The sequence below is a fragment of the Eleginops maclovinus genome, chromosome 13 (assembly GCF_036324505.1).
Source record: "Eleginops maclovinus isolate JMC-PN-2008 ecotype Puerto Natales chromosome 13, JC_Emac_rtc_rv5, whole genome shotgun sequence".
In the NCBI taxonomy this organism is placed as follows: Eukaryota; Metazoa; Chordata; class Actinopteri; order Perciformes; family Eleginopidae; genus Eleginops; species Eleginops maclovinus.
In genome coordinates, this window is record NC_086361.1 from 1,053,531 (window position 1) to 1,074,415 (window position 20,885).

At 41.1% G+C, this 20,885-nt stretch overlaps 1 protein-coding gene across 1 annotated transcript; it reads left to right on the plus strand.

The window, feature by feature from the left end:
- The first annotated feature begins 9,564 nt into the window (after positions 1-9,564).
- Positions 9,565-20,578, plus strand: LOC134875202 (uncharacterized). Its single transcript, XM_063899668.1, has 5 exons — positions 9,565-10,082; positions 10,264-10,425; positions 10,521-10,610; positions 11,358-11,563; positions 20,515-20,578. Exons 1-5 carry the CDS (start codon positions 9,750-9,752, stop codon positions 20,576-20,578), a joined length of 855 nt encoding a protein of 284 aa, XP_063755738.1. The 5' UTR covers positions 9,565-9,749.
- The last annotated feature ends 307 nt before the right edge of the window (positions 20,579-20,885 follow it).

Here is a 20,885-nt window from a genome sequence, read left to right on the forward strand (position 1 = left end):
TGACAACTTTATTCATTTTGTGTCTAAGCTTTATCCTTATTTACTTAGCAAGACAGCTATCACCTGGTAATTACATGTTTATTAGTAATACTGAAATGCCCTCTAGTGGACATAATGTAAAACAAGTAAACTACGATGTCATAGTGGCAGTGGCAATTCATAAGCCCGTTTTTACAGTGTGTGTAGATAGATAAATAGTACATATTAATAAGTCAAAATTGACCATTAAATATTCGAATATAATTCGAATTTAAAAAAATAATAATGAATGAAATTCGAATGGGATAATAGAGGAAATTGACAGCCCTACTGTGTAGACCCTCCCTCAGGCCTACTGGCCCAAATACAAAAGAGATTGGTAGATTTCTTTTGGGATGGGCTACACTGGGTGCCACAGGGGGTGCTGTTTTTATCTAGAGAGGAGGGGGGACAGGGCCTTGTCCACCTGGCCAGCCGAACAGCCACCTTTAGAGTGCAGTTTCTGCAAAGGTATCTTACCGGCCCGGCCGATTTGGTGTGGAGAGATGTGAGCAGCTGCATTCTAAGACGCGTGAGTAACCTGGGGCTGGATGCTGCTCTGTTTTTAACTGATTTAACTATTTTAAAGTGGGTTACCTCCCTTTTATCAGGGTGTTTAAGTCCTGGGCCCTTTTTAACCATAAAAGGTGTCCAGAGACTGACTCTGCACTGGTTGTTAAAAGAGCCTCTGGTTCATGGAGCCAGGATGGACGTTAGCAGCAGCGAGACACCAGGACTGATGGTGGCGCTGTGCAGATCTGGGACCCTGAGCCTTCAGCAGGTGGTCGATGCAGTGGGGCCGGAGCTGAGCGATGCCCGGGCCTTGGGCTCTCTGCTGGGTCTACACTCTGTCCGGGTGGCCCAGAGGATCCTGCAACTCTGGAGCCGGAGCCTCTGCGCTGAGGAACAGAGACTTTTAAGGAGCTACGGACAAAGCAGAGCCAAACCAGACCCAACAGACCCTTTCCCGGAGATATACCTGAGCCCAGGGCTCGGAGAGCTGACAGGCCCCCTGCTCAAGGTTGCAAACCCAGAGAAAATGACCATGCACAAAGCTGACAAAAAGACAATATACATGAACATTGTCAAAAGCATAAACAAAAATGGACTGAAGGACAGGGCCTCCACTGTGTGGAGCACCAGACTGGGTGCCGGAAACGGACCAGGCCCACAGTGGAGGATTCTGTACAAACCTCCCTTAAAAAAACGTACTGCCGACCTCCAGTGGAGAATTTTACACGGCGCTATCGCCTCCAATTCTTTTATCTCCGTCATTAATCCTGCTGTTAGTAACGAGTGTCCATTTTGTGGTTTTGGAGAGACTGTTTTCCATGTTTTTACAGAGTGCCAGAGACTCACGGGTTTTTTCTCTCTTTTAACATTGGTTTTTAGTCTTTTTAGTATAGCTTTTACCAAGAGCGTGTTTATCATGGGGGCTCCATACAGAAAGACAAGCAAGGAAAAATGGCAGCTCCTAAACTACCTCTCTGGTGAAGCAAAAATGGCTATCTACCTAAGTAGGAAGAACAGAGTGGAAAACAGGAAGGGACAAGAAGCAAAAGCGATCTGGCTGTGCAACATCAGAGCCAGACTCTGGCTAGAGCATCGTTTTTATAAACACATCGAGGACTTGGCAGCTTTCAAACAACGTTGGTGTTATAAAGACATTGTATGTTCTGTTGTTAACGAGGACTTGCACTTTACACACGTTTTTAAGGCTTAGCTGTTTTATTTATTTATTCTAGGTAAATTGATTTTTATTGCTCAGTAAAGCACTTTTTTTGAGGCAAATGTACATTTGTTAAACATGTCATAAAGTGTTGCCTATCTTCTTGCCTATATCACTTCTTAATGTTGATGTAAAAATACTAGCAAAACTCTGGCAAGAAGATGAGAAACATGTCTCCCCGCTATAATCTCTGAGGACCAAACTGGCTTCATCAGAGGTCGTCAGCTAGCATCAAATATAAGATGCTTATTAAATATTATCTCTGCCCCATCGAATGCAACAAAGCCTGAAATAGTGCTCTCGTTAGATGCGGAAAAAGCTTTTGACAGGGTAGAATGGGAGTATTTATTTAAGGTAGTAGAAAAATGTGGGTTTGGGAAAGAATTCATATCATGGATTCGCCTTCTCTACTCATCGCCCCTTGCCCGCGTTAACACAAACAGACAGTACTCAAAATACTTTCCTCTGTCCCGCGGAACCCGTCAAGGATGCCCATTATCACCACTGCTGTTCGCTCTTGCTATCGAGCCGTTGGCCATATTGCTTCGAACATCAACACATCTGCAAGGTATCAGACGGGGAAATATGGAGCACCGCGTCTCCCTGTATGCAGATGAACTACTCATTTATATAGCAGATCCCATCACCTGCGCTAATAAAATAATACAGATACTGGAGGAATTTGGCACGTTTTCAGGCTACAAAATCAATCTCCAAAAAACAGTGTGTTTCCCAATTAACTCTAAAGCCAAAACACTCACAGAGGGACAAATTCCTTTCAATCTTTCACCAGAAAGTGTTCAATATCTAGGGATTAACATTACCGATTCATTTCAGGGGTTACATAAAAATAACATTGGCAAACTAATGAATAAAGTGAAAGCTGACCTACAGAGATGGTCCAGGTTGCCATTGTCATTAGCGGGCAGGGTAAAAACTATAAAAATGAATGTCTTGCCGAGATTTTTGTTCCTTTTTCTCTTCTTGACAAAATCTTTTTTCAAGAAGCTTGACCAAATTATCCTTCCATTCTTGTGGGCAGGCAAAGTTGCCAGAATTAACAAAAGATCACTGCAGGGAGCAAGACAAGAGCGTGGCCTGGGCCTGTCTAATTTCATGTTCTACTACTGGGCAGCAAATATACGAAAAATACTCAGCTGGTGGTATGAGAGTGAGTTAGACTGGTGTAAAATGGAGTCTCTCTCCTGCCACACCTCCTCACTTGTAGCTCTGACATGCTCCCCTTTACCATTCTCCGGCACAACTTATACTTCAAACCCTGTAATCTTATCAACCTTGAAAATAAGGACACAGTTCCGCAAACACTTCAAACTAAACAATTTCATCCTGCTTGGTCCATTATGCAATAATCATAATTTCTTACCATCAAAGCTTGACTCTGCATTTACAGTTTGGCAGGAGAAAGGTATCATATCATTCCGAGATCTGTTTTTAAATGGGACATTTGTTGACTTTAAACGTTTGTCCCATGAGTATGACTTACCCCAAAGCAAAAAGATCATTGCAGCACATTCCCATCACTGCCTGCAGACTTACCAAATATTCTTGACAGGCCTGAAAGCCTGGCAGGGATGTTGTCAAAGTTATACACAAATATCCTTCAATCCAGCCCCTGTCTGCTGGTCAAAATTAAACAGGAGTGGGAAAATGAGCTAGGAATCCAATTTCAAGGCACCTGGTGGGAAAGGGCCAAATTACAAGTGAACTACTCATCCTGCACCCGTCTTAATTTAATACAGTACAAAGTACTACACAGAATGCATTTCAGCAAAGCCAAATTAGCGAAGATTTTCCCAGGCACCAGTGAGGCCTGTAATAGACGTGCCTTTGTCCCGTCTGACCTGGCCCATACCTTCTGGTTGTGCTCAAAGCTAACAGGATTCTGGAAAAACGTTTTCAAGATTATATCTGAGGTTCTAGCAGGGTGCGAACTGGAGGGGAGCAGGGGGAGCTATAGCTCCCCTAGTGGTGACATGAGCTCCCCTGGGAACATGGTTTGCGAAATTTTAGGGGAGCTCTCTAAAATATTGATATGATGACCAAATAAATGCCATTTTGGGTAATGTTTTTTTCAAAGGTGTAAAATAAGTGAAATAAAATTCTATTCATAGTTGTCAGGCTGTATGACGTCAAAATGCCCAGTTGGCGGGCAAGAAAGGCATTCGATAGCTGTCTAGTTCTACCACCGGAATTTACCTACACTGTAAAACATTACAGCTCTGTTTAGTTAAGTCCACTTACTTCCTCTCTTTAACACAAAGAGCTCTAACAAGTTTTGGATTTTGAACTCATCTGCGTGAGTTTTAAAAAGTAGAACTTACTGTTATTAATTGTGTTGACTATTTGAAAATGTTATCAGATCAGTATGTGTTGATTGAACTTGGGTTTCAAAGTTATCAGATGGGGGGGCGGGGCGTGGGGGAAAAGGCGGGAGTGGGCCAATGGGAGCTACAAAATTAATATTTGGACTTTTGAGTTTAATTGTCTTCTTTAATTCATGGCAAGGTTGAAGCATGAACAGAATAATTTAAACACCGCAGATAAGTCATATATCATATCGAAATACAGACACTTTGTAGTAAATGATCAAGGACTACTTCGACACGCGGGAAGAGACTATGCCTGACAACGGCCTAGAACCGAGGCGGAGTAACACGACGCGGGGACCGAAGTGACGAGTGGTGAACGTGTCGAAGCAGATTTTTTTTACACGAGGCTGAGGAACAGCAGGTGAGTTTAATTATCTCTAATTAAGTCTTTTAACATTAACCTCATGTGTAGTAACGTAATAACGTTAAATGTGTAGGTTGTGCTTTTTTAATAGCCTGGAAAATGTGACTGCAACATTAGTTTTTATTCGAGCCCGACATGAGTTAGCTAGTTTGCTAGTTAGCCACCTAACGGTTGAGGCTGCGTGTTAGGGCTGCTGTCACTTCGTGCTCGTGCTTTGCTCACTCTTTGTATTTTATATTGACTAGTTACTCCAATTCATTTAGTAAAGTTGTTTTAACATGGATATTATGCCGATAATTAATAATGAGCAGCATGCGCTGTTTTCCTCGGTCCCCTATTACCGGTATGTTTTACACAGACAGATGGAGACCGTCACGGTAGCGTATCGCTACCCAGGACATTATTAAGAGACTGAGTGTAAATGTTGCCTGTGTGTTTGTCTATGTGTTCCGTTATCTTCATACTGTTTTCAAATCGTTTATCAACCATGTCATTTATCATACCCGCTACGGCAGTTTATTATAATCTTGCAAGTACCAGCATTACAACTTTCTGTTTAATACCATTTACCATTAACGTCACCTGTTCTTTTGCAATAACCACTCAAACAAGTATGTCGTTGTTAAATTCCATGTCCGTTTATTTAGTTTAGTTACATGTTAACACAGCGTAAATGTTCGTCTCACCAGCCTCGACTGGTGTTTGTATTTGGGGTTGCGTGCCGCGTCAACGCGGTTTAAATTCACGTCACGACTTCCGGGTAAACCGGAAGTGACCCTGTGTTGTCGTAATTATTTTTATTGCTGTTTTTATATATTTTGGCTATGCCAAAATAGGAGCAATAGTACACTGTTTACGTGCTTAAAGGTTTTCTAGTTTATAGAGGGAGAATGGTAGCTGTTTAAAGCTGTTTTCATTTTTATTGCCTTATGGGCCTTCATTTGGGAAAATAAACGATCCCATCATTTTCCTTGGTGTTTACCACCAAGTTCAAGTCGCTCGAACACATCTACCCATGACAGCTTGCAATTTGATGAATTAACTGAAAATGAACGTCATTTATAGATAAAAAATATATAGTTTTAACTAACGTTAAGTGTCTGAGAACTGTTGAATTATTACTTTGGTTGACAGAGGAGTAGGCTGATGACAGAGGAGAGGATCTGTGATGGCACAGGGCTGTTTACCAGTTTAAACCATTGAGTTGAACAGATTGTAAAATATATTTATTTTAATGTTTAGTCAGAGAGGTAGGAAAGGAAGGATAGGATATTAAATGCTTAACTAATCATTATCAACAGGTTGGAGGTTTTAGAGCCTACTTAACTCATGTTGGCACTACTGATGAATTGAAAAATAATATTGATTTGTGTTTTTGTTTTATTCAGTTTATAATGTAATATTCAACATCACAATTTACAGTCTTCAAAATTAACAGCAACACTACTTATAACAAACCCAAACTGAATATTTTAAACACCATAAAGGTTGTAATTCTTGCAGGGTTGTTGAATCATACTGCATAAGTGTTAGCTAAACGTAATCCAATAAACTAAATGTAATTGAAAATAACATAGAATATTGGTTTATAGTTGTTGTTGTTTTTTTGTAGTTAATAGATAACTGTTCTTAACCACTAATTGTCTAAATAAATGTTATGTTAATTTCATTTTTAATTTTTCTGTTCACAGAATTCAAGCACGTCCAGTTCATGTGGAAATGTAAGTTTTGTGCCTTTTCCTCCAGTGGCCAAGGAAAAATAATACAGCATTATAAAGAGCATCATGGACATCACCGGAGGTGTTCAGGCCTTGTCTGCATTTATCAAGACTGTTTGAACACATTTCAAACCCAAACTGAACTTAAAAACCACTTGAAAGAACATTCAAAAGGTCATAAAATTGTGACCAAGTTATGCTGTGATTTGTGTACATTCTCAGAGCCTAGTAACATTATCAAATATTGTGCCCATCTGAAGACTCATTTGAGGAACAGGGAAACAGTTAAATGTCCGTTTGCAGGTTGCTCTTTCAAGTCCAATGTACTGTCAACATTTACTTCTCATAGAAGTCGCTATCATAGGTTGTCCACCTTAAACAGTTTAAGACCAGAGCTTTTTGTACACCATGCACTTACAAATGCAGTGCTAGAAGAGGATTCTGTTTCTGGGACTGAGGCATCAACTTCATATGATTCAGTACCCGAGGGTGTACCTCCTCTTGAAAATGGAGAGGCAATTAAACGTCAGTTGGCATCTTTATTTATCCGTATGCAAACAATTCTGCATGTTTCAAATTCTGCAGTACAGGAAGTAATTGATGAGTTATTTGACATTGGAGACTTTGCTTATAAAAATATTAAAACAATTATAGAGAAAGTTTTGGAGGAAAATAACTGTGCAGCTGATGCCTCTGTTGTAACATCATTGTCTGATGAAATACAATCGTTGAACCCACTCAAATTTCTTTCAAGAGCAGGGCCTTTGGGCACAGAACGTAAAAGGCAGTCATTTTACAGAAAGATTTTTACAGTGATTGAACCGGTTGAATATGTGCTAAATCCACAAGAAAAAAATCATTCATTTGTTTATGTTCCTATTTTAGATTTGTTAAGTAAGTTGTTGGAAAGAAGTGAGATTCTAGAGAAATTACAGAGATCCAATGGACAGGAAGGTCATTACTGCTCATTTCAAGATGGTGAATACTTTAAAGAAAACAAACTTTTTGCTGAAGAATTAGGCATAGCTCTTGGCTTATACATTATTATACATGATTTTGAAATCTGTAATCCATTGGGAACTTCAAGAAAGAAACATAAGTTGTGTGGTATATATTGGGTGATAGCTAACTTACCCATAAGACTTAGATCAACATTATCATCAATTTATCTAGCTGCATTGTGCAAAACTGTACATATAAAACAATATGGTTACAGCAAAGTTTTGGAGCCTCTGATTAGAGACCTTCAGCATTTAGAGACGACTGGTGTATTTGTGAAAAGACTTGGGTCTTGTGTCAAAGGTACTGTTTTGTATGTGTCTGCCGATAACTTAGGTGCACACTCCCTTGCTGGATACCAAGAGTCTTTCAACGTGGAGAAATTTTGCAGATTTTGTTTGGCTAACCTTAAAGATATTCAGCATCATGATGTCAGAAGTGGGGCATTTACTTTGAGAACACCAGAACTGTTTGATGAAGCCATTAATGTGCTTAACACAACTAATGCCTCGTGTGTTCATGGTTTGAAGAGAGACTGTCCTTTAAGCAGACTTGCCCACTTTCATCCTGTAAAAGGTTTTCCACCTGATTTTCTGCACGATTTATTGGAGGGAATTGTACCTGTGGAACTATGCATATGTCTTTCAGATCTTATTGCTAAAAAGTATTTCACATTGAATGATCTTAATGATAGAATAGCATCATTTCCTTTTCAGTTTTCTGACAAAACTAACAGGCCTCAGACAATACCAACAAACTTTTCAAAAAAAAGAACAATTGGTGGCAACGGACACGAGAACTGGGCACTTCTGAGATTTCTTCCACTGTTGATTGGCCATCATGTTCCAGAGAGTGAAAAGACTTGGTCTGTGATCCTTGAACTGAAAGACATTGTGGAGGTGTTATCAAGCCCCTCTTTCACAACAGAAACCCTGTGCTACCTACAAGCCAAAATTTCTGACCACAGACAGTTGCTCTTAGAATTATTTCCTGGTACTAAATTACGCCCTAAACATCATTATCTTGAACATTATCCTGTTCTGATTCAGAAATTTGGACCATTAATTGAGTTCTGGACAATACGATTTGAGGCAAAACATTCTTTTTTTAAAAGAATGGTTCACAATACTGGCAATTTCAAAAATATTCTGCACACGTTGGCCACAAGACATCAACTGATGTTGTCATATTACTTGGAGATGCCAACTATTTTCAAGCCAAGCATTGAGACTGGACGAGTATCAGTTGTGTCTGTGGGCATCCTAGATGCTGCAATCAGAGAGGCTGTATGGAATAAGTTTGAAGGTCTGGACTCTGTTTCACTCACCTCCATTGCTTACTTGAATGGGACAAAATATTCTAAAGGCATGGTACTCTCAGTTGGACAGACGTGTGGACTGCCAGATTTTGGGAGAGTATTGGAGATCTGTGTAGTGGATGGTTACATATCATTCATTACTGAACTATTCACAGCGACCTTCCAAGAGCATTTCAGGTGTTACCAGCTTGCCAGAAGAGATCCTGCAACAATTGTGGTCATTGATCCGGACCGTCTGAATGACTACATTCCCCTTGCTGCATACCCTGTTGAAGAAAAGCTGCTCGTCACTCCAAGGACATTCATGTTACATTAAGGTAATATTTGATTGGGTTGGTTTGTCATAAATTTAAACAAACTCTTAATCTTTGGACCACATAACGGGATATAAACTGCACTTTAAAGGTTAGACGACACTATTTGCTATATAACGATGTAGTGTAGAAATGGCTACCTGATCTCTGAATTCACCCTCCCTATCTGTTGTAATCTCTCTGCTGTTTTAACTCCATTCACAGCTTCTTTTAGATTTATGTTATTTACTGTTTAATGAAGCGTTTTCTTGTTTGTTCACTGTGTTTCAGTTCTTGGTATCTCATCAATGATGCTTCTCAGAGTCATCGTCTCACCTCAGGAAATAAGACGTGTCACCCTACAGGAGGTTCCCCCATCAGTTGATGAGCTATGTGTAGTTCTGGGCAACACTCTGGGCCTCCGTGGGAAGTTCCTTTTACAGTTTGAAGATCCAGACTTTGGGAATGAGCTCTGCAATTTGACAGACATCAAGGACCTACCAACTGAACGAGCCACACTGAAAGTTCTGTTCACGTTTTCTGAACCAGTTTCTGACTCGACATTAGATACTGCAAGCCTTAGTTCCCAGAATAGTGCAAGCCCCGAGCCCCCTAGTAGTGGTGATTCTTCAGAATGGCCTGATCCCTTTGTTATTTCAGATTTCTCCCATGACGTTGAGTTTCAGCTGAGGGTAGCAAATGATGCCTATGCCAAGGATGGAGCTGCGACGGTCATCTCAAAGAGTGTGAAGAGTGAAATACTGGACAGACTGGCTGATAGCATAACCAGAATCACTTGCTATCCAAGTAAAGACAATTTAGAAAGCGTAGCCAAAGCTCTTGTTGCAAAGCATCCTTGTCTCAGGGAGCCGGGTTCAGGTAAAGGATGGTACTGCTGGAGATTCAGCCTGATATTCAAGATGGGCAATTACCGTCAGAGGATGATGGCAGCTGGATGCCCTGAAGTTCTTGTAAATAAAAGAAAAAGACAGGGAAACACCAAGCCAGTCAAGAAGGCAAAAAAGGGAGAGATCCACTACTTACCAGAGCCACCTGATGGACAAACTACTGTTAAATCAGAGAAGGATCGTGAGACCATGCTTTTGGAAGTGCAGAAGAGAGAGCCAGATTTGCACCTGCTCGATGAATTGATGACTGCAACATTCTCCCAGCGAAGACAAGAGATCATTGGTGACGAGCCACTCATTGCTGCAGTCAAGGACAGATGGCCTGCATTGTTTAGTGAGAGACAGGTAATTCTTTGCCAACTGAGTACAGCATAGAAATCCTATATTTTGTTGTTTTAGGTAGTCAAACTATGCACTATATGTTGCAATCATATTTGTGTTTCCCTTGTGTCCCTTAGAGCTCTATGCTGCTCTTATTTTCCCTCACTCATTGCCCTTTTCTCTGCTGTAATATTATTGGTTTCAGCTCAGTGCTGAGTTCAGTAGAATCGTCACCAAAGACCTGCTGGAGTCATTCCTGGATGGACTTGATGCCTTGGTGCCAGATGTTCTACAGATGTACGGAGAAGCTGCTGCATCAGGCAGGAGGGTGCGCCTGAGCAGTGTTCTCAGTTGTCTTCAAAAGGAGGTATGTACTGCACAGAAATCATTTCTTGTTAATGTACTAAAATTAGTATTCTGGCTTGGGTATCTTATTCACAAACTCTTGTCTTGTTCTTGTAGGACACGAACCAAAACAAAAGAACAGCTGTCCTACTTGGTCTTCCATGCTACCTTGCAGAAGATTCCTCTGACATAATCAGGATGTGTGATGTAAGACACCGTATTTACACATTTTATATTACATTGTTTTGTTTTAACATTTTTTATTTTCATAAGTCGTAAGGGGTAATTTTTTACAAATAAAATAGTAAATGAGTGAAAAATTAATGAAATGTGCCCTTAATTTAAATTGAAAATGTAATGAAACCTAAAATGCAGTAACTTAACCAATATGTAATAAAATATCCAGACTTATATTGTTTTTAAATAATGTAATGTTAACTTATCACATTAGGCTACTTTTTAAAATAGCTTAGTATAGTATATACTATATATAGTATAGTATATCAGAGAAGGGTTTGCTGAGATGATAAAGTAGTAGGCTACATCCTAGATTTATTTTTTTGGACCACATGTTATATGCTAGTTAAGAGGTGTGTCCCGGAGTTTCTGTCCATGTGCATGTAGCTGTATGATGCATAGTCTATTATAATCATTCTTTCATTTCAAATGCAATGTATATAACATTGAATTCTTATTCATACTTAAAATCAGAATATACTACATTTTTGAGAAATAGAGAACATTCAGTACATTTTCTCTCAGTTTAGCTCCTCCTAGTGGCCAAAATTACTGTTGGTTTGTTTTATTATTTGGGCTTAACAATGAACATTCAGAAAGGCAATGACAACACTCACTCAATTAATGTCAAAGACATTTGTAGCCTTTCTCTATTAGCCTAGCAGTGATGTTTAAGTCAGTCAGTTAAGATGTGTGTTTTTGTCTTTATGTTTTCAGGCTCATGGTGAAACCCTTGACATGCTAATGAGCGGGATGCAAGTTGGACTGTTGATTGGACACGAAGGCCCTCTGCATGATGCATTTCCATTGGATGTTTTCAACGTGGCTCTGGTAGTAGAGGAGAAGATCATCCTACATGACCTCCGAGATGTGTCCACAGGCTTTGCCATGTTACTGGGTGCAATCTACTGCCTAAACCTTGAGTACCCACGTAATATGAAGTATTCTTTTGAGTTCCTGCAGAGGGTTGTCATGAACATTAAACCGGACCAATGTTCAGCCAGAATCCATGGACTCAGAAATAAACTGCTTAGATATCGCATGTAAACAAAGAAATGCACTCGTCAAGCAACTACTAGGAGGCAGCAGTTATTTGGGAAGCTTGCCTTGTTCTTTACACTAGCATACAGGTTTTCATCGGCTTAGTTTGTTCAGCACAAGTCAGGTATGCGTGACAAATGTGTCACTTGTGAAGTTGAAAAATCTGAAATTGTTGAAAAATCTAAAATAGTTCAAATGTGCAAAACATTTTGAGGTATAATGAAAACAAACTTGTTTCGAATTGTGGTTAAAGAATCTTTTAGACGTGGATGTTGATGTTTTGTAAAGCTCTGCGTATACCACATTTTTCCTCTGTACAACTTTGCCATACTTATTCTCTCATTGACAGTTTTAAAATTGTGTTCAATTAACACAAATTTAAGTGAGGATAAGTAAGTAAGTATTTATAATGTACACCATTGTTTTTGTTCATATGACGATATGGACCGGTTATCTCACTTTTTGCCTCTTATGACACCTGCCCATCTGTCCCCCTTTCCCCAGCACTCTCGGTTGTCAACCTCAGTGAGGCCTGTTTTGATGCCAAGACATGTTTAAGATGTATCAATGTTCCACATTGTTCATATTCATGTCGAGATTTTATGATTATCTGTTTACTATCTCACATACCTCATTGTTCAACCCCACCTCACCTTCTTTCTTTCTACGAGTCCACCCTCTGTCTCGCTGTCTGTCTGCAAGTCCACCCTCTGTCTGTCTGTCAGTCCACCCTCTGTCAGTCCACCCTCTGTCTGTCTGTCTGTCTGTCTGTCCACCCTCTGTCTGTCTGTCTTGTCTGTCTGCAAGTCCACCCTCTGTCTGTCTGTCTTGTCTGCCTGCAAGTCCACCCTCTGTCTGTCTGTCTTGTCTGTCTGCAAGTCCACCCTCTGTCTGTCTGTCTTGTCTGTCTGCAAGTCCACCCTCTGTCTGTCTGTCTGCAAGTCCACCCTCTGTCTGTCTGTCTTGTCTGTCTGCAAGTCCACCCTCTGTCTGTCTGTCTTGTCTGTCTGCAAGTCCACCCTCTGTCTGTCTGTCTTGTCTGTCTGCAAGTCCACCCTCTGTCTGACTGTCTTGTCTGTCTGCAAGTCCACCCTCTGTACATTACAGAGACATACATTGGGTATGGCATGTTAAAACCTTTAACTTCTGTTAAAGTTTATATAAATGTATTTATAAAATAAATGTTCTTGGACAAATGCAAGAATTCAGTGTGAAGCTCTGTCATTTACCATGCAAGTTGAAACAAATTTAGAATTTTAATCCTCTTAACTTTAAATGGGGAGTCGTATAAATACGGCTAAGTTAGTTTAACTCAGAACTGTGAGTTACAATAATAATGAAATATCTGTTTGTTTTACTAGCTAAAGAATGTTATTGTATTGATAATGTTTAAAAAAAATGTTGTTTTAACTCACAGTATCAAGTTTAAACAAGATGTGATTAAAAGTTTTCATGTATCAATGATGTATAACTATATTTTGTTTCAACTAATGGTATCAAGTTAACATTACAAGTGATTAAAAGTTAAGTCAACTTTGACAACTTAAAAAACAACATTGTGACAACTAGAACAGTGTAGTATAATCAACCTTTTGAACTTTATTTTCAGAGTTGAAACAAAGGTAATCTTAAATTGAGTTAACTTGCAGTTTTAAGGCAGCAGGTGAACCTTCATTTGCAAGTTGAACTGACCTGAAATGTCTTACAGTGTAGGATCACCGATTACCTTTCATTCAAAATCAATGAATATCTCTACCTTAATGTGTTCTGACTGAGTAATACAATGCAAGACAGTTGTTGTTCGGTTGGTTGTTCAAATCGGCGAGGAGACAAGCCAGGACTAGGCATATCAGCAGCAGAAAAAAAAACAGGTTGTGGTTACAGTCAATAAGACGTGACCCCTGCCTTCGGAGATGCCATCAAAGTTTGGCAGCCCTCAAAGTAGGCTATACACGTGAATAGTTGAATTTGCAAATAATTATTTTCTTACAAATCAGCCCTCTGTCTCAAAACAAGCTTCAGCAGCTAACTGGTAAAGTGTAGGCTGAACTAGGTTAGCCTACTGTTATCCTGGGAAAGCATAGCATCCTCTGAGCTAGATAACTCTCACCCTCAATTTGCGATATTCAGCCAGTCTATGAAACTACACGATTCATAACACGGTGACGGTGGTTTAAGTATTTTAATTACATAAGGTGAACTTACCATTTGATAAAACGATCACTGCAAAGACACATACTTTGAGGGTTGTTTTGACTTTGGAAGCTTTTCTGGGGTAGGAGCATCGTCTGAGTTTTCTTTATCTGCTGGTAGCCTATGCGATAAAAACATTGTCCGGACTTGTCTCTTAGCCGATGTGAACAATCAACCGAGCAACAACTGTCTTGCATTGTACTACCTTATTCAGACAATGTTAAGCAAAGAGATATTAAGTGATTTTGAATGAAAGGTAATCGGTTCGTTAATTCCAGTGGCTGACAGCTGTGGAAAGCTTTTCTTGCACTCCAACGTGCATTCTGACGTCACGTGAAAACTATCAATTTAGAGTTTATGATTCATGAAAAAAGTGTCGCCTGCTTGCCGCTGTTTGCAGCTCCGCCCACTACCAATTCACTCACGTGATCGTTTATTTACTGTAGCACTACATGTTTACAAGGTATTGTTGCTGCTGCTGACAGTATGTTGAAAAGAAAAAAACAACAACTTACACTGGGCAATTTCTTTAAAAAGACTGCCAAACAACTTGATAAAGAAGACCAAACGAATGTAGCTGGTGGAAGCACATCCTTTGTGACTGCTGTTACAACAGTACCGAGAGAGGAGGGAGCTAATGTCAGTGCTGCTAGTGCTAACTTGACAGTTAAAGATAACTTGTGTGCTGAAGAGACACAAGAAGATGAGCCAAGAGAAGAGGCTTCTAACGTGATGACTACAATTACCATAGTAGAGGTCGAAGGAGATATGGAAGAAGATGATGATGTTGCTGATGACCACCCCACTTGTGCTTCCTCTTCCTCCCTGCCTGCTGCTCGAGATCGGGGGGGTGAAGTTGCTGCGGTGGTCCGGCGGCTGCCGGATGGCTGGACCAGCCAACAGTGGAGTGAGTGGATCACACGCCTCCCATGGCTATTCTCCAAGGATGGATCCATAGGCTGTACTCTCTGCAGGGATGCTAAAAGCCTTCTCCTCAGTACTGATAAAGGTGGAGTGCACTTATCAGAAGAATGGATGAACGGGGACGTATCCAGTAAAACTAAGAACAACTTGCGTAAGAAAATCTACAAGCATCGGGATAGTGTGGCGCACAACAGGGCAGTTGAACTGGCAGAAACAAGAAAACAAGCAATACTGCTGAACCAGATTCTCGCAATCAACGGAAAGTTGCTGGAGGAAACGTCCAATGCTTTCCGATCTGCGTATATGATAGCAAAGGAAAGGATGGCATTTAAAAAACTCCCACCTGTCATGCAGCTTCAAGAGATCAATGGGGCAAAGGTAGGCGCTGAAATGGAGGAAAACTAATTTTAAAGGACTGTATAAATATTCTGATCCGGATGTGGTTTGAAGCGCTACAGCCAGTCGGTCAGGACTGCTAAACTAAACTCAAATGAGATGAGCACCACCAGTTCCCAATGGTCTTCTTTATTGAAGATTCGATGACATACTTAGTTGTGTGGTTCTGAAATAAACCCATACAAACAGGAAATGAATAAAGTATACATTAAATACAGTATGTTATCCCACGTTGATGAATCAATCCTGTGTAGCTGCTACAGCATGTGGACTGGTATGACTGCGCATGCAGAACCCTCGTGGCCATTAACGGCTCACATGCACACACGTTTTGCCCTATGCAGCTTACTAGCAGCTTGCTAAATTAACAGGAGGGCACTACAACCACTTTTATACCATACCATAGTTATCAGGTTATATACATACAATTACACACATATTTCCCAAACCTGAAATAGCACTTAACAGACGCTACAAAATTGTTCATTAAACTAACTACCACAGACTAGCCTGCTAAGCGGAGAATTAGCATTTTCCCTTTACAGTGTAAAGAACAGCATGACATTATTAAACTAACGGTTCCAATAGAGTTTGCACTTACTTTTAGTTGTCACGCACACATTCAACTGTCAAGTAGGCTTCAACTGTCCACTAGAAACAGGCACAATAATGCGGCAACCAGAACTCCTCGCAGTTCGCATTAAACTCTTACTCCCACTGACTACGCGAGCCTGCTGGAATTCCCCTACGTGCATACTGCCCCCTGATTGGTCCATTTTCCCTACATTACGGTGGACCTTTCAACACATCTGCAAGGTATCAGACGGGGAAATATGGAGCACCGCGTCTCCCTGTATGCAGATGAACTACTCATTTATATAGCAGATCCCATCACCTGCGCTAATAAAATAATACAGATACTGGAGGAATTTGGCACGTTTTCAGGCTACAAAATCAATCTCCAAAAAACAGTGTGTTTCCCAATTAACTCTAAAGCCAAAACACTCACAGAGGGACAAATTCCTTTCAATCTTTCACCAGAAAGTGTTCAATATCTAGGGATTAACATTACCGATTCATTTCAGGGGTTACATAAAAATAACATTGGCAAACTAATGAATAAAGTGAAAGCTGACCTACAGAGATGGTCCAGGTTGCCATTGTCATTAGCGGGCAGGGTAAAAACTATAAAAATGAATGTCTTGCCGAGATTTTTGTTCCTTTTTCTCTTCTTGACAAAATCTTTTTTCAAGAAGCTTGACCAAATTATCCTTCCATTCTTGTGGGCAGGCAAAGTTGCCAGAATTAACAAAAGATCACTGCAGGGAGCAAGACAAGAGCGTGGCCTGGGCCTGTCTAATTTCATGTTCTACTACTGGGCAGCAAATATACGAAAAATACTCAGCTGGTGGTATGAGAGTGAGTTAGACTGGTGTAAAATGGAGTCTCTCTCCTGCCACACCTCCTCACTTGTAGCTCTGACATGCTCCCCTTTACCATTCTCCGGCACAACTTATACTTCAAACCCTGTAATCTTATCAACCTTGAAAATAAGGACACAGTTCCGCAAACACTTCAAACTAAACAATTTCATCCTGCTTGGTCCATTATGCAATAATCATAATTTCTTACCATCAAAGCTTGACTCTGCATTTACAGTTTGGCAGGAGAAAGGTATCATATCATTCCGAGATCTGTTTTTAAATGGGACATTTGTTGACTTTAAACGTTTGTCCCATGAGTATGACTTACCCCAAAGCAAAAAGATCATTGCAGCACATTCCCATCACTGCCTGCAGACTTACCAAATATTCTTGACAGGCCTGAAAGCCTGGCAGGGATGTTGTCAAAGTTATACACAAATATCCTTCAATCCAGCCCCTGTCTGCTGGTCAAAATTAAACAGGAGTGGGAAAATGAGCTAGGAATCCAATTTCAAGGCACCTGGTGGGAAAGGGCCAAATTACAAGTGAACTACTCATCCTGCACCCGTCTTAATTTAATACAGTACAAAGTACTACACAGAATGCATTTCAGCAAAGCCAAATTAGCGAAGATTTTCCCAGGCACCAGTGAGGCCTGTAATAGACGTGCCTTTGTCCCGTCTGACCTGGCCCATACCTTCTGGTTGTGCTCAAAGCTAACAGGATTCTGGAAAAACGTTTTCAAGATTATATCTGAGGTTCTAGCAGGGTGCGAACTGGAGGGGAGCAGGGGGAGCTATAGCTCCCCTAGTGGTGACATGAGCTCCCCTGGGAACATGGTTTGCGAAATTTTAGGGGAGCTCTCTAAAATATTGATATGATGACCAAATAAATGCCATTTTGGGTAATGTTTTTTTCAAAGGTGTAAAATAAGTGAAATAAAATTCTATTCATAGTTGTCAGGCTGTATGACGTCAAAATGCCCAGTTGGCGGGCAAGAAAGGCATTCGATAGCTGTCTAGTTCTACCACCGGAATTTACCTAGGATCACCGATTACCTTTCATTCAAAATCAATGAATATCTCTACCTTAATGTGTTCTGACTGAGTAATACAATGCAAGACAGTTGTTGTTCGGTTGGTTGTTCAAATCGGCGAGGAGACAAGCCAGGACTAGGCATATCAGCAGCAGAAAAAAAAACAGGTTGTGGTTACAGTCAATAAGACGTGACCCCTGCCTTCGGAGATGCCATCAAAGTTTGGCAGCCCTCAAAGTAGGCTATACACGTGAATAGTTGAATTTGCAAATAATTATTTTCTTACAAATCAGCCCTCTGTCTCAAAACAAGCTTCAGCAGCTAACTGGTAAAGTGTAGGCTGAACTAGGTTAGCCTACTGTTATCCTGGGAAAGCATAGCATCCTCTGAGCTAGATAACTCTCACCCTCAATTTGCGATATTCAGCCAGTCTATGAAACTACACGATTCATAACACGGTGACGGTGGTTTAAGTATTTTAATTACATAAGGTGAACTTACCATTTGATAAAACGATCACTGCAAAGACACATACTTTGAGGGTTGTTTTGACTTTGGAAGCTTTTCTGGGGTAGGAGCATCGTCTGAGTTTTCTTTATCTGCTGGTAGCCTATGCGATAAAAACATTGTCCGGACTTGTCTCTTAGCCGATTTGAACAATCAACCGAGCAACAACTGTCTTGCATTGTACTACCTTATTCAGACAATGTTAAGCAAAGAGATATTAAGTGATTTTGAATGAAAGGTAATCGGTTCGTTAATTCCAGTGGCTGACAGCTGTGGAAAGCTTTTCTTGCACTCCAACGTGCATTCTGACGTCACGTGAAAACTATCAATTTAGAGTTTATGATTCATGAAAAAAGTGTCGCCTGCTTGCCGCTGTTTGCAGCTCCGCCCACTACCAATTCACTCACGTGATCGTTTATTTACTGTAGCACTACATGTTTACAAGGTATTGTTGCTGCTGCTGACAGTATGTTGAAAAGAAAAAAACAACAACTTACACTGGGCAATTTCTTTAAAAAGACTGCCAAACAACTTGATAAAGAAGACCAAACGAATGTAGCTGGTGGAAGCATCCTTTGTGACTGCTGTTACAACAGTACCGAGAGAGGAGGGAGCTAATGTCAGTGCTGCTAGTGCTAACTTGACAGTTAAAGATAACTTGTGTGCTGAAGAGACACAAGAAGATGAGCCAAGAGAAGAGGCTTCTAACGTGATGACTACAATTACCATAGTAGAGGTCGAAGGAGATATGGAAGAAGATGATGATGTTGCTGATGACCACCCCACTTGTGCTTCCTCTTCCTCCCTGCCTGCTGCTCGAGATCGGGGGGGTGAAGTTGCTGCGGTGGTCCGGCGGCTGCCGGATGGCTGGACCAGCCAACAGTGGAGTGAGTGGATCACACGCCTCCCATGGCTATTCTCCAAGGATGGATCCATAGGCTGTACTCTCTGCAGGGATGCTAAAAGCCTTCTCCTCAGTACTGATAAAGGTGGAGTGCACTTATCAGAAGAATGGATGAACGGGGACGTATCCAGTAAAACTAAGAACAACTTGCGTAAGAAAATCTACAAGCATCGGGATAGTGTGGCGCACAACAGGGCAGTTGAACTGGCAGAAACAAGAAAACAAGCAATACTGCTGAACCAGATTCTCGCAATCAACGGAAAGTTGCTGGAGGAAACGTCCAATGCTTTCCGATCTGCGTATATGATAGCAAAGGAAAGGATGGCATTTAAAAAACTCCCACCTGTCATGCAGCTTCAAGAGATCAATGGGGCAAAGGTAGGCGCTGAAATGGAGGAAAACTAATTTTAAAGGACTGTATAAATATTCTGATCCGGATGTGGTTTGAAGCGCTACAGCCAGTCGGTCAGGACTGCTAAACTAAACTCAAATGAGATGAGCACCACCAGTTCCCAATGGTCTTCTTTATTGAAGATTCGATGACATACTTAGTTGTGTGGTTCTGAAATAAACCCATACAAACAGGAAATGAATAAAGTATACATTAAATACAGTATGTTATCCCACGTTGATGAATCAATCCTGTGTAGCTGCTACAGCATGTGGACTGGTATGACTGCGCATGCAGAAACCCTCGTGGCCATTAACGGCTCACATGCACACACGTTTTTGCCCTATGCAGCTTACTAGCAGCTTGCTAAATTAACAGGAGGGGCACTACAACCACTTTTATACCATACCATAGTTATCAGGTTATATACATACAATTACACACATATTTCCCAAACCTGAAATAGCACTTAACAGACGCTACAAAATTGTTCATTAAACTAACTACCACAGACTAGCCTGCTAAGCGGAGAATTAGCATTTTCCCTTTACAGTGTAAAGAACAGCATGACATTATTAAACTAACGGTTCCAATAGAGTTTGCACTTACTTTTAGTTGTCACGCACACATTCAACTGTCAAGTAGGCTTCAACTGTCCACTAGAAACAGGCACAATAATGCGGCAAACCAGACTCCTCGCAGAGTTCGCATTAAACTCTTACTCCCCACTGACTACGCGAGCCTGCTGGAATTCCCCTACGTGCATACTGCCCCCTGATTGGTCCATTTTCCCTACATTACGGTGGACCTTTTTAACAGCCCGCCCCCAAATTAACAACATTAATTTGTACATCAAAAAAGGTCAACATCCACACTTGTATCAACAATCAACATCAAATAGACAAGTCACACAATAGGTCAGCTATCATCAGGTTAAAGCAGGAAGGCCGGACAAGACGGGCAACTGGCCGGGTGTAAGTCCTGCCCTTGACTTCCACCTTGGCAGCTCTCACTTTCCCATCTGTCCTGGGAACACCTGTGTGTGACTCTCCCTACAGGCCAGAGAGCCCGTGGAAGCTGGGGATCGACGATCATCACGACATCCTCAAGTTGAAGATCTGAGGCATCTGTCTTCCACTTCTGGCGGGCTTGAAGGCCTGGCAAGTAGTACGTTGATGAACGCCTCCAAAAATGATCTGCCAGAAGCTGGCTGTGCCGCCAGCGTCGTCGACTCAGCTGTCTGAGTCCTGGTAGACCACCTGAGGCAACGAAGCATCTCGTCGTCCTAAGAGAAAGCAGTTGGGGGTAATTGGGTTGGGGTCCGCCGCGTCTGCGGACGTGTAGCCCAGCGGCTTTGAGTTGAGGATCCCCTCAACCTCAACAAGGACAGTCCGCAGGACTTCCTCGGTGACGGTCTGCGCTCCAATGA

What these genes read in the sequence shown, in the direction of transcription:
- LOC134875202 (XM_063899668.1), top strand. Translation starts at nt 9,750, where the DNA reads ATGGGCAATTACCGTCAGAGGATGATGGCAGCTGGATGCCCTGAAGTT. An exon ending in ACATAATCAGGATGTGTGAT is followed by an intron (nt 10,611 to 11,357) that starts GTAAGACACCGT and finishes TTATGTTTTCAG; the next exon opens with GCTCATGGTGAAACCCTTGA. An exon ending in ATCTACTGCCTAAACCTTGA is followed by an intron (nt 11,564 to 20,514) that starts GTACCCACGTAA and finishes CTCTCCCTACAG; the next exon opens with GCCAGAGAGCCCGTGGAAGC.